This window comes from Hetaerina americana, unplaced genomic scaffold (assembly GCF_022747635.1).
Source record: "Hetaerina americana unplaced genomic scaffold, ioHetAmer1.1.p SCAF_6, whole genome shotgun sequence".
Lineage (NCBI taxonomy): Eukaryota > Metazoa > Arthropoda > Insecta > Odonata > Calopterygidae > Hetaerina > Hetaerina americana.
In genome coordinates, this window is record NW_027287205.1 from 16,709,724 (window position 1) to 16,724,588 (window position 14,865).

The following is a 14,865-nucleotide window of genomic DNA, read 5'->3' on the forward strand; positions in this document are numbered from 1 at the left end:
ATTGATGACCACCTGTAGATGTAAGACACACCTCATGGAACAAAAGTAAAGCCAACACACACTTTCATCAATTTTGAACCTAATGCATATTAATTGGTCCATTTCCTTCCAAAATACTTCAAAAAATGCTTTGGAGCTTCAATGCATAGTAAAAAAAACCATAAACACAGTAATCAACACGAAGGTCAGTTTGGTAGGTGATGGTAGAGTTCACCCAGTACTAAGTCCGATGGCGTGTGAAATTCACACATCAGGGTAGGGGGGCCGGTTCCTTTCCGTGCCAGTTATGGTTTCCCAGGAACATCTGGTACCCGAAAAATCACATAGCTTCAGTGGAGCTGCAGGTGCCCAGAGTGCCTTGCCCGGGAATCGAACCCGGGACTCTCCGGTCAGCAGTCTAACGCTCTACCCCCTGGACTACCACGACCCACACATATGTATAAATATATATATATATATATATACACACACACATATATATATATAATATATATATATATACACACACACATATATATATACATACACATATATATATATATATATATATATATATATATATATATATATATATATATATATATATATATCACTATAGGAACCGTTAACTGAAAATGAACAAGGAAACATGACAACAACATCTCAGGGATAAGAGGATTGCGAAGATGGATGAGAGAAGAAATGGAAGAATGTAAACACAGAGTTAGGAAGAATGAAGTACAAATAGTTAAATAATAAATTGAGATTGGTAAAAAATAAAGCAAAAGAAGCATGGGCAGGGCGAGATTATGGAAAGTTTGCAAGGGAGGGGTGAAACTGGTGTGCCACATAGCAAGGTTAAATCACTATCGGGAAGTAAGAAGGGAAGATCTATGCTAATGGTTAGAGATAAGGTGGGTAACATAATAGTTGATACAGAAAAGATGCAAGGGAGATGGAAGGAATATATAGCAGAACTGCATAGTAAAGAACTTAGACCAACAAAGTCAGACATAGAAAAGGAACATGACTTAGAAGAAGATAGCTTAGGTCCAGACATACTCGACGATGAGATAGAAAGGGCATCAAGTGAGATGAAACTAAATAAGGCCATGGGGGTGGATAACATTCCTGTGGAACTACTAAAAGGTTTAAGAAAATATGCGAGGGCGAAACTAAATGGACTGATTCGTATTACCTATGAGGAAGGAATCTGGTGGGATGACTTTGTGAGATCAGTTATAGTTCCTATTCCAAAAAAGGTAAAAGCTAAATCATGCGAGGACCGCAGAACAATAAGTTTGATATCCCATGCAGCTAATATTGTTCTCAGGATCATCAACAAAAGGATAGAGAGTAGTGTACAGGACTACTTACAGGATGATCAGTTTGGGTTTAGGAAGGGGAGAGGCACGTGTGATGCCAACGCAGTAATGAGATCACTAATCGAGAGCAATATAGAATACAATCAGGACGTATTTGCCTGTTTTGTAGATTTTGAAAAAGCTTTTGATAGAGTGAATTGGGAAAAACTAATGAGTATATTGAAGGGAATAGGAATAGATTGGAGGGAAAAGAGGCTAATCCGCAACCTTAACATGTCTCAAACTGATCAGGTGCGAGTGGGGAACGGGGAGTCCGATGGGCAGTGTTAGGAAGAGGTGTGAGGCAGGGTTGCCCATTATCACCATTGCTATTTAACCTGTATGTATAGGAAATGATTAAAGAGGCATAGGAAGAACTGGAGGTAGGAATGAAAGTGGGCGGGGAATTCGTAAAATCAGTTAGGTTTGCTGATGACCAAGCTTTAGTTTGTCAGTCAGCCAAGGGGCTGCAAGCATTGCTGAGTGAATTGGAAATTCAGTGCGACAGATATGCGATGAGAATCCATATTAGTAAAACAAAGGTTATGCAATTTTCCAGAATGAAAAAGGCTAAGCTAATCATTAAAATAGGAGGGCATAAACTAGAGAAGGTAGAACAGTTAACGTATCTCAGAAGTGTTTTGGACCAACACGGCCAAAGTAGTAGGGACGTAAGAAGAAGAATTGCGCTAGGCAAAGAGGCTTTCACAAGGAGAAGGGAGTTGATGACAGGGACGTTGATTAAGGATGTTAAGAAAAGACAGGTAAAAACTTTGATATAGAGCATATTTATGTACGGCATGGAAACGTGGTCATTGAAGCAGGAAGATAGACATAGATTGGAGGCTTTTGAAATGTGGGTGTGGAGAAGAATGAAGAAGGTGAAATGGACCGATAAGAAAACAAATGTGGAAGAACTTGGTATGATGGGTGAAGAGAGGGGTTTGTTGGGAGAAATCCTATGGAGGAAGGAAAAATGGATGAAGGGTGTATTTATCGGCAGTGGGATGTTGATGACTGTAATAGAGGGGAGAATGTTAGACAAACGAGGAAAGAGAAGCAACAGGATAAGGATGTTGGATGGGATGAAGGGAGGAAGGCAGTACTCAGAGATGAAGAAGGACCTATATGCACCATGGCAGGAAAGACGAAGATCTGAGTAAGGTCAAAGAGGAGAAGTCGCCAGTGCTGTTATGCCTATAATATTAAACAGCATAAGGCCATTAGGTCATATTCTTTTAATAACCAATGGGCAATAAATGAGGGGCATATTATACATTGATATAAAAAATTCTCATATAATGCTTTTGAAAACATAGATGCATTATACTAAGTGTGTATATTATTTGTATGGGAAATCATTACTGCACTTCTGCAGCAAATGATGGCAGAGGAGGAATTTAAGATTCCAGCAATGGGCTCTGATGTTGTACTGATGTACCTAGTGCATCTACGCAAAATTGTTCATTTGCTAGAAATTAATATTCGAAGAACACTGGCACAGAAAAATTGTTTGCTCTATGGTAATTAGCTCCTATTATGGCTTCCAGTAGACACACCTTAATGGTCCTCCTATGACAAGATCTTATTCTTTGGTCCATTTGGAAAGGCTCTCGAAGACTGATGTTTAAGGCATTGAATGTTATAAGAAGATTGAAAACTCTCTGGAATCATCACTAGCGGATAAGGGAAGTCAGAGTTTGGAAAATCAATACCTCCACAAGATCATTTTGCAGCTGTCCTTGGTATCTACCCAAAATATTTGGTCAATTATGATCCTAACCAGCTAAATTATAAGAAATGGTTGACTACAGCCTATCAGGTTTGAAAGAATATAGTGAGCTCATAATTATCTGTGGGCAGATTATCAGTACTACTATTTTCCTCGGACGTAAAAATTTTAATAAAATTATAATCGTAAATATAATTAAATGATTTGAAGCTACAATATATTGGAAATGAAAAAATAGTAACTTTTTGATTCCACAGAAAATTTATTTTGATATGAACCTGGTTTGGTTGTTCAACATCATCTTCAAACCCTGAAGATGACGTTGAATGCTAAAACCCAGGGCGTTTTGAAATAAATTTTATGTTGAGTCACAAAGTTACAATTTTTTCATTAACAATATGAATTCATTCTATAAAGTTACACCTCAAACCATCAATTAACTGCAATATACTTTTGTAAAAATACAATTTTGAAATATATGGGCTTCTTTAAAAGATTTTAATTTTACAAAATAAAAGTTGTCAATAGTATTTAATATTTTAATTCAAATATTTTTGTACTATCCATTCTTTCTCACTATTGTTTCCTTTGCATTTATTAGCCCTGAGAATTTCATATTCTTCTTTAAGGCGAGCAAATACACAGTTTTACTGTGCAACAAATAAGCCATTAACTATCTATACTGCATTATTTTAATCAGAATCAAATGATATGTATTTGAATCAACGATGTATCCTTTGTCAGTATTTGTCCTTCACCAATCACTTGTTTTTTGTCTAGCTTTGCGATTGGTTTAGTTTTCTGAGGAAAATATGTCCTGCTATTCACTTTTTGATAGTTCTGTTCTAGCAAAATATAATGCCAGCCTTATAAAAATGGCTGAAAAATGTAAAATGTGTACTTCCCATTGCTAAAAAAACCTCAAATTAATCTCAAGAAATGAAAAAAGGAGTCTCCATATATATCCCTTCATATCTCTACCATATTTTCAGCATTATTTGATTATCTGTGTTTTTTGATTAACTGTACTTAATCATGTGCCCATTAGCATGGACAATCAAAAGTTTACTTTACATTCCAAATTCTAATACCAGTTAAAAACTCATAACCCTAGCCCATTACAACCCATAACAAATGTGAAATGTTTCAAAACTAGATGTTTGGCCCAAAGCACCATGCGAAAAGTAGGTAGTGCCACATCAGCCCCTGATTTATCTATCTTTTAAAATAGCAAAAAAGCAAATAAAGCCCTCGTAAAAAATTAAGCTTATCCTTCTTTGGAGACTTCAACAAATACTCTTGCAATACAGGAGGAGTTGATCAAAACAAACATGCCTAGTATTTGAAAGAAGATATGCACTCACTTTCTGAAGGAAGAGAACAATGGCATGTGAAATGAGGGTTTAGCTGATTTCAAGAGTCAAGTGGCAACATTAGAGATGATTTATAACTATCAAGTTGGCCAGCATTCAAGAGCTTCAATTATCCAGGATGTGTCTCAAACAGGTGGGCATGGGCTTGCTGATATGCATGGCCACCTTTTCAAGGTGCAGGGAAGACTCACACAGGTTATCTAACTTTCAGTAAATATACACTTTTTCAAATAAAATGTCATAAAAACCATGACAGATTACTAAAATGGTACACTTCACAAAAAGATTAGTTTTGTGAATGTGTATTATGCACCCTTTTAAGTTATGTAGAGTCAGAGTCAAAAGAATAGCACCAACGGTTAAAAAAAGTGTCCACTTTGGGACTGCCTACTCTAAAATGTTCCAACTAGATGTGGAAGCCTTACATTATTTGGATATGCTAAAAATTAAATAAGGCCTGTTTAAAGAAAACAGGCAACTCATTTCCATATTACAAGTCATATTTCTCAATTTTTTATTTCAATGCCACCTAGAAGGGTATACTGTGCATTCGATATTATAGTTTAAATTAGATTGAGTGGTCAGCCAAAATAGCTGGAATACCTATTCCTAACATAGTATTCAATCAATAATATTCATAATATTCTGATTATGGTTGATCAATTGGCCTAACTGACCTTTGACCTCACATTCACCTCTCTGACATATTAATATGCGATAGTTGACTGCTTTTCAGTGAATTGACAATCCTGGCCACTGCTTGAAACCCTTCCTTTAAACATCTTTCATCAGCTTATGTTGACTCAGGTTGTCCACCATTAGAATCCTGGATCATTATAATTTACTGTGATAATGTCCAGTTGCCATAAGAGTTTAACATCACATAAGGAATCTTCCAATGGAGGATACTGGTGGTGAAAACTACTATCTGTTGAGAAGGGCAGCAGGAGAGGTCATCAAGGTCACAGCTCATTTGGCCTCACCCATAGGGAGGAGCAAAGATAGACATAATCATGTGCTTGGAGAGCTGACAGAAATCAAATCTTTGAAAATGATGCAGTGCACTGTCAAATGCAAGCTAATGGGTATATAAATGTGATTTTAGCAATAAAAGTGGGTTAGAAGAATTGCTGTTTCAGTGATAAGCCTTAAAAAAGGAGTGAGAGCCAAAATCCCGCAGCTTAGTTGCTTAGTTCATATGAATCATTTGCTCTACGCATAGCAATTTGTGATAATGCCAATGCCATTTCATATACAATGTGACATAAATCAACCCAACAATGCAATGAATACCTTTTGTGTGTTAAACTGTTTAGTTGTTTTAAAATTCAAGAAGTTCAATAAGCCTCTCTCAGGTGATTATATTTTATATACACAAATAGTGTGACCTCAATTGCAAACATCCACTATAATTATTACACTTTGTCGACAATGCAGGAGTCAGCCACTGAGTTCATCAGACAAGCAATCTTGAGAAAAGCAACAGAATAGAGAAAACAATGGTATACTTGTGGCGCCTATATACAAAACAAGCAACTCAGGAGATGCAAGCTTGAATGATACTGAAAATTTTCCCAAGCCACTATTTACTTGGCCAAATTCTCCAGCTTGATTCCATTTACATTATAGAACTGAGATACATGTAAATCGTATTCAATAGTTCTCGTAATGTTTCCATTAATTGTTCAATAGTGCATAACTTCAAGAGACACTCTTTTCCTACCTCCTCCAAGACCCTCATAGCCAACTACTTCTACCCTCAAAGGAAAGTGGTCTCTTAGGGAAAGTGCTCAGACAGCACCATGTGCCACCCAAATTCATGAATCACCACATTACATCAGATCACTGATACTGCACCCATGTGACCTCTTGACCTCTTTTAGTTAACCTGTATGTTTTCTTGGGACATGGTAGTCCAATGAGCTGAGCGTTGGGCTACGGACTGGCGGGCCTGGGTTTGATTTAAAGTGATGCCTCGTGGCATCCTCAGTCATTCACCTAAACTGCGTGATTTTTGAGGTACCAGATCTTCCTGGGATACCAATATGGCATTGGCACAGGGAAATAACCTGCCATCCTATTACCCTTGATGTGGAAACTACACATGCTGTTGGGTTTAGTATCCAGTGGGCTCTACCCTCACCTATCAAACGAACCTTCCGGTTGATTATTATGCTTTGGTAAATATTTTTTTTATGAGCCTTTAAATTTTCTGAAAATACTTAATATGCAAATAGTTTCATCACATTCTCCTTTTTTTCAGGCCAGACTATTTATCTGTTTAGCTGTACAAAACTGGCAACTGATACCCATTCATCTAATTCCTCAAGAATCTTCATTCTGTTTGCTTTCCTTCGTTGCCCAACTTTTTTGATTCCATTGTCAAAACTTGTTTAGCTATTTTTGCCTGAGGAACCCAAAATCTTAGACTGAGTACATGACGCTTCATGAAAGTTCATGGAAAGATGCAGCCATTTATGGCAAATAAGTTGTTAGCATCTAATAAATTGGGGCAATTACAAGAATATATGAATTATTTAACCCAAGTAGTAATCTCTTATTCATTACTTAAGATATACAACCAGAAATCTGATACCTAAGTGTAATAGCATAATTATTTTCAACCATTTTTGGAGAAACTTGCACGAAAAGCATATTTGTAGGCAGTAACAGCAATGCTGCCATTGTACCCATTTAAGAAACCACCCACAATACACAATCAGACTATGCCCAATTAAGCATAATAACAGGAAAAGTTAGGGCTTTAAGTTACTTGTTTGAAGCACCCCTCGAAGTGGTCTGTGCTTGACCCTCTCACCTCGTGATCATGGAGTTTGCGCCCCACGACGCGAAAGGTATTGTTCAGCTGATGGTGATAGATCTGCACCTTGGAAACGCCCGACGATGTCCCACTGGGTGCCCACTTTTTGCTGATATCATCATACACCATCACTGAGGCTCGGGCAGTCGCTATGCTTAGTTCACTGCAAAAGAAAGAAGTCATCATGAGAGAATATGATGCGGCTTGACCAAAAAAACAATTCAGTCACTAAAGGAGGTATCATTGCAACCTCAAGAGCATGTTGCATGCACATAAGTCAAGCATCTTCCTTCACTTCATTTCCATTCCAAAGGAATAATTTAATATCCCTAACCACAGAAGGTTTTCATTCATTGGAGAGAGTCTTAACAGATTAAGGTCATGTATTTGATTGTTCCTGAAAGACAACAAGGGTAAGCAATGTTCTCCAAAGCATTGCTGCACTTACAGGCCTTACCCAATACTATGCCATCAACCCCAACAGCAAGCATTACAGTGAACTACTATTCACCTCCACATACTTTGTATCTTCCTTCATGCCTCCTCTAAATAACTATTATCTCTTCCTCCCTCTACCTTTTCCTTAGACAGCATTCTCCAATCTATATCATTATTACATTAATTACTCCTGTGTCTACACTAGTTTGAATCAAGAAAGTCAAATGATTTCTAACAATTGGTAGAAAGAAAATGTTGTGTATAGATCAAAAATGATTTTATGAAATGCAAATCAAAAATGTGCATGGTTGGCAATCAAAAAAGAAGTCCTCCATCACAACAAACCAGCTTTCTCCACAGCAGTTGTGGCTGCATAGTTGATGGAGTTAGTATTCCAATTCTCTATTCTCCAGATTAGATGGGCCTTATTTTACAGTTTTGGACCCCTTGGACCACTACCTGTTTTCTTACATGGAGAAATGGCTGACTGGAAAGAGATTTTATTTAAATGAGAAGGTGATTGTAGAAAGAAATGTCTATTTGGTGGAGTTGAAACAATTATGTCATTTGTAAGGAATCCACAAACTAGAGCAGCATTGGATGAAATATATAAGCAAAACAGGAAATTATGTTGAAAAATAAAAATAGGTTATCAAGAAAAATTTAGTAGAATACATTTTTACCAGCAATTTTCAAACCACCCTAATAATGAGACATATTTAATGATGCAATCACCTAATAACCTCCCATCTGTATTCACCCCACCATGATATTTGAGCTGTCTCACACTGAACGAAAATCACTAATTTCAGCAGTAAAAAATTTCCTTTCACTAACCCATCAGCCTCTCTCTCACATCCCACAAAAATCTTCCTTCCACCAACATCGACTTCAACTATTGCTACAAGGTACATAATGCCTGAGAAATATATGTGTAATTCTTTTTAACCTCTTGAAAACATGAAATCCTACACATTAACACTGATGCCCTTCTGTCCCCTCCCAAGACATTCACCTTTCACCCTCTTAACTTCTTCCCTCACGTAAGCTTCTCGTTAGTTTCATCCTTTCATACTGATCAGGGTGGCAGGGGCCACCAAATACTGTTAAACCACGTTCTTGCATTATCAGAATTTAATTATTCCTGCTATTTACAACATTTTCATCACGTCCCAAACAACTATCCTATTATCCCAACACATGTGGTACCCCACATTTAAACAATTTTATTTTCTGTTTACCGATCAAAGAAATTATTTGAGGCCAAGATGGTCAAAATAGATGGGTGTAGAAGAATTGCATTAGACAAAGAAGCTTTCCTAGGAGGAGGGAATCAATGACAGTAACATAAGAATGTTAAGAAGAGATAAGTCAAAAATTCTGCATCGTATCAAAACTTGGTCAATCAGGCACGAGGATAAACATAAAAGCAAAGTAGAAACCAGAAGATAGGCATTGATTGAAGGCTTTTAAGATGTGGATGTGGAGAAGAATGGAAAAAGTAAAATAAATGAAAGGACAACAAATAAGGAAGTAGTAGGTCTGGTGGGGGAGGAGAGATTGTTTGTAAGAATCCAAAGAGGCAGGAAAGATGATTACAGAGCATTTCAATTGAGAATTAAATGTTAACTGCAATAGAGGGAAGAATGTTAAGTAAGTGAAGAAGAGGGACAAAAAGGATAGGCTTGTTTGACAGAATAATGGGAGATGGAATATAATCCGAATTGAAGAATAGTATACTGAAGTGTGGGGTCAGTCTTTTGGCAAGGCATAGAAATGTAGGGGTGTTGTCTGTGTCCATCTAAAATGTACCTTAAATGGTAGACTAACAAAGAAATATACAATTGCAAAGCATAAAGTTAAGCGTCAAAATCCATCATCCAATTATTAGTAAAAACCTACACAATTAACCATCAAAAGTTTAATATAACCTATTTATATAAATTTACACCATTTAAAATATCATAACCTAATATAATGTTTTCTACCAAATAATAGGATAGAAAAATATAAACACTAGTTATAACAATATTAATAATAAAATAACACATTCATCTTTCTAATTTAATGAACAATAATGCTAACTTGCTTTTTGTCAGAATACATACAATATGGCCCTGTGAAAGTGAAAGGATTTTTCTGGCAGGTCAAATTTAAGGCATGATTTTTTAACATCTAGATGTACCAAAAAGCATCTTTTTATATTTTGGAAAATACCACGTGGTGCGCCTACCTGTTTAGTCAGTCTGAATTCAAATTGATATCAGTCAATTGATAATTCAATTATGGTCGTAGAATTTTAAACATGATCAGTACTTCATCAACTGCTCTGAAGCTTTCCATATCCTTTTTATGAACAGTGTTTGTCTTGTACATTTTTAAATAGGTGGTACATTCAGAGAGATTGCTGTTTATGAATTATGCCAGAGACAATCCTATTAAACCAACTATTTCCTTCATGAAGTTAACAGAAAACTCAAAGCTATCTTCCCTTGATGAGTAATTGAATGTTTTGGCAAAATGAATGACTTCCTTGGGAATAACATTTGTTGATTATAAAAGCTGACAGTTATAATTCCTTATATCGACTTCTATTTCAAAGGGAATTAATGGAAAATGGTAGCTTGTTTCTGACCTTAACAGCTATTTTGATAAAATTATAATTCAACTCATTAGGAACAACATGAATTTCTGTACTGTTGCTGACAATCACTTTGTACCATTTTGCAAGCTGCTTTACACTTGCTGATTGCTCTTTCATAAAAGTAATCATTATTTTCTCCTCTTTCTGTTAGTATTTCTGCTCAGTTATAATTTTCATATTGTTAAAGCTTAATTAGGCATTTAAAAGAATATAATCATCCCTTTACAAAAAAATAAAAACATAAAAAAACTTGAAAACTTAAGAATAATTAGTCTGATGAAAGAGCATGGGAAGCCATTCTAGCTCTAAGGCTCATTGTAGAGGAGAGAATACAGAATGATTGACAGACCTGTATCACATTTGTTGATCTGGAGAAAGCTTTTGATCAGGTCGACTGGAATATGATATGTACCCTAAACGAAATTGGTATGACTAAAATGACTGAAGATTGATACACTCTGCCCAGGGTAGGTGGCAGTGATTAGACATGGCAAATGCAGGGAAGAAGCTAAAATACAGAAAGGAGTAAGATAGAGTTTCTTTTATTGCCTTCAACATTTCATGTGTACAACAAATAGGCAATTAATGAGGTCAAGGCAAAAAAGAGGTGGCATATGAATATGCAACACAGCTATACTTACAGAGAAGAAAGAAGACCCTGAAAGGTTGTTGACCACCATGGAAAATGGGATGTAAAAGTACAACTTCAAGAGAAAAAAAATTAAAACTAAGGTAATGGTCTGTAGACAAAGTGGGGAAGCTAATCTCCAAGTAAGAATAGAAAAAACACATTGGAAGAAGTCAGAAAGAGTTTTGTTATTTAAGAAGTAGAATCACCGGCAATGGAAAAAGCAAAACGGATATAGTAATTAGAATAGGAATGACTATGAAGGCTTTCTACCAGAAACATAAATTCCAGTATTACTAAAATATCAAAGAAGGAATTAAATTTGAAAATGTACTTAGACCCTAAAAATATAGCTCCCATGAGAGGCAAAGTATATCCAGATAATATTATTACTACCATTAACGTAGTTTGTTACATTAAGGACCGATTGCTCTCCGTTTCCCACAAGATTGCTCAAGAAAATATGCTCCTGTACTATCTGTGAAAAATGAATTCACCTTCTGCTTTCTCTATTACTATATCATCTTTTCAGACAAAGGTGGGCTAAAATGCCTTTTAGCTTCCCCGTTTGTGTGTTCTGAAGCGTAATTCAAGACTTCAAGTTTGGATGAAAAGCTGTACTGTAATCTTCACTCTTTACATACCATGAGGATATTCTAATTTCAACTATTTATTCAACGCTTAAGTTTCTGTTCATTTGACATTATCAAAATTTGTAATTAAGGTAATCATTTTCTATACCTTTTACAACACTCTCATTCTACTCAAGGTTGAGTTCCTGTAGACTCCCAAGTTGATCGGGAGAAAGACAATGAATTAGCAGGGTGCTGACATCCCTATTATCTCAATGTGTGCAAGCACCACACCTTCCCAGTAGAACCACATGTGAGATGTAACTTAACACAATACATTTTATCAGTGAATTTTTTAGGAAGTACTTTCAAGGAAAAATCAAAACCCTATTACTTACTACTGGCTCATTACAGTGTAATTATCACAACTGGTAATTAAGGCCCCATGACCTGTTTAGAGTAGGAAAACCACGTAAGTCTTTTAATCCAGCGAAATGACTTGAAAAGGTCAATGCTTTATCTGTATATCCTCGACCCACAACATGCAGGATGATTATATCACATTTTTTGGAATAAAAAAGTACATCTTATAAGTTCGGAAATAAGGCAACATCTAAATCAAATACGAGATTAACATGAGGTATAGCCACATTATGCATGTTAATTAAATGTTTATACAGTTTGTTTTGAACTACAGAAGATTCAGAAGAGATGGAAGGCATGTGTAAAGGAACTATATGGTTAAGTAATTATGCCAGCAAGCTTAGACATAGAAAGAGAATATGGTGTAGATCGGGATTATTTACATCCAGGCATACTTGATGGCCAGATGGAAAGGGCATTAAGGGGATTGAAATAAAAAAAGCCCATGCTGGCAGATAATATCACTAAAGAACTGCCTATGGGTATAAGAAAAAGCAGAGTTGAAGAAAATAAAATCAAAGAGCGATAAGGGAATAGATAACATCCCTATAAAACTACTCAATATTTAAGGACAAACAAGGAAGGAACACTTTTCACAGGCTCCCCCATAGCATTGATTAGGGAGAATTTTGGCTAGTTAGGCAAGTTACATCAGTACTGACACCCGTCTCAAGAAAGAAAAATTTAGCAATATGTGAGGACTATTAGCTTTATTTCACATGAGGTACAAGTGGTTTTTAGGATAATTAGCAAAAGTGGAAAAGAAGAACAGAGTATTTCGTAAAAGATCAGTTTGAGTTTAGAAATGGGATAAGTAGGTGTGATGTAATAGCAACTCGGAGGTCTTAAGTAAAAAAACATCCAGGATATATTTCTATGCTTCGTGGGTTTTCAGAATTTGTTTGACAGATAAAACTGGACACAATTAATGAAAATTTTGTAGACAATAGGAGTAGACTATAGGTATAGATGACTGCAGAACCAATACATGTCTCAGACTGCATAAATAAACCATAAACACAGTAATCAACCCGAAGGTCGGTTTAGTAGGTGATGGTAGAGATCACCCAGTACTAAGCCCTATACGGCGTGTGAAAATTCACACATCAGGGTTGGGGTGGCCAGTTCCTTTCCCTGTGCCGGTTATGGTTCCCCTGGAAGACCTGGTACCCGAAAAATCACATAGCTTGGGTGGAGCTGCAGGTGCCCAGAGTGCCTTGCCCGGGAATCGAACCTGGGACCCTCCAGTCAGCAGTCCAACGCTCTACCCACTGGACTACCGCGACCCGCATAAGTGATGACATTAAATAGACAGCCTGCATGGGCAGCTCTAGGCAGAGTAGTATAATAAGGATGTCCATTAGCATCAAATCTTTTTTATATATACGCCGATTAAGTGATGAGGCAGGCAGGGGAAGTGTGGGAAGCTAGAGGGTTAGTAGATGGGAAACTTCAAAACACCTAGATTGGAGAATGATTTAACATTAGCCAGTCACCCAAGGGATTATGATCATTACTTAGCACATTGAAAAATCAGTGCAATAGGTGTGGGATGAAAATTAATCAGATGAAAATGATGGCAATGTGAAAAAATTGGATAATGAGGAAAATCAACAATGACATCCTAGTCATGGTGCGGGAAGAGAGACAGCTGTTGGGAGACATTTGAAGAAGGGACAATTCGATGCTGAGGCGATACTGAGAGACAATGAGATACTGATGACTGTAATAAGGGGACAATGTTGGGAAATTGAGGTGGAAAGAGGAAAAGAAAAGGTGTTTTGGATAGAATTATGTTTGGTAGAAAATGTGTTGTGTTGAATAGTGAGATATTATAACATATTGGTGCTGTGGGGTTAAAGGATATTATGTGCCATATAAGGTGGGGACTGAGTAGAGCACATTAATAAGTATTGGCAAAGTCCTAGAACCTAGCCTTACCCAGAAGATTACTGTTAATCATTAAGACTAATGTTAATAATATTACATTGATGCTGATTCCAAAACTAAAGTGAATGACATCCATTTAGATATTATTTGTTTTGCAATAACCATGATGAAGGAGCGTCAACTTATTATACCTTCTCACAAAGACCATGCCTTGCCTTTGTCACAGATTTCAGGTAAAATTTTTGTTCAAGCAACAAATAAATATGAAAACAAGTTTTTGAATGTTTCAATTCTGGTAAAGGAAGTAGTGACATGCAAAAACATTTTTTTTGGAAGGGTATAGACTGACATTCTCTAGGAAGAATAATTATTTCCCTTAGTTCATTGAATTAATGTTGAGGAAAACAAGGCTCAGCATTTGGAACCTGTACATGATATGATTTTTAATTTGAATAAGTAAATGAGTACAAATGACCTCAATCCTAGAGCCTAAAAACTAACTTACTAAAAGAGTAATTGAGGTAGGCAGAAGCACTATTTTACTGGAAATCCTGGAATAGGAGGCACTGGTAACATAAAGATTACATGAATAACTTAACCAACAAACAACAGCTCAAAGAATGAATACAGAGGATAAATTCTGAGTGATCTCATTCTCAAAATATTAAATTGAAGTGCAAGACCAAAATAAGGATAACACGAGATGTTGACAGAAACCGACGGGCAAATATACCAAATAAGGAATCTGCATAGCCCTTACACATGATCACAAGTAATAAACATAGCATTGGAGAAATTAATGTCAATCAACACAAAATTAAATGTTGCCCAGTATCATAATCAGGTGACCTGACACCTCCCACAAAATTTTGGCTTGCAGAGAAAGATCATGATGTGGATATTGATAATAATATAAGATACCCCTAACAGTGTTATCATTAATATTTATGCTTAAAAGAGCCAAGTGGTCCACCTCTTTTTTAACAAGAAGCTGAATACAT

The 14,865-nt window shown here is 36.3% G+C and overlaps 1 protein-coding gene across 3 annotated transcripts in view; it reads right to left on the minus strand.

The window, feature by feature from the left end:
• The window catches only part of ena (ENAH actin regulator enabled), a 47,063-nt gene that overhangs the window by 27,340 nt on the left and 4,858 nt on the right, over positions 1-14,865 (minus strand). For all 3 annotated transcript variants that reach the window (XM_071593473.1, XM_071593472.1, XM_071593471.1), the window contains exons 2-3: positions 7,267-7,432; positions 1-12 (exon numbers count right to left, since the gene is read on the minus strand). The exon at positions 1-12 is cut by the window's left edge and continues 144 nt beyond it. In XM_071593473.1, coding sequence (XP_071449574.1) covers positions 1-12; positions 7,267-7,432 — 178 coding nt within the window. The remainder of the gene's footprint in view (positions 13-7,266; positions 7,433-14,865) is intronic.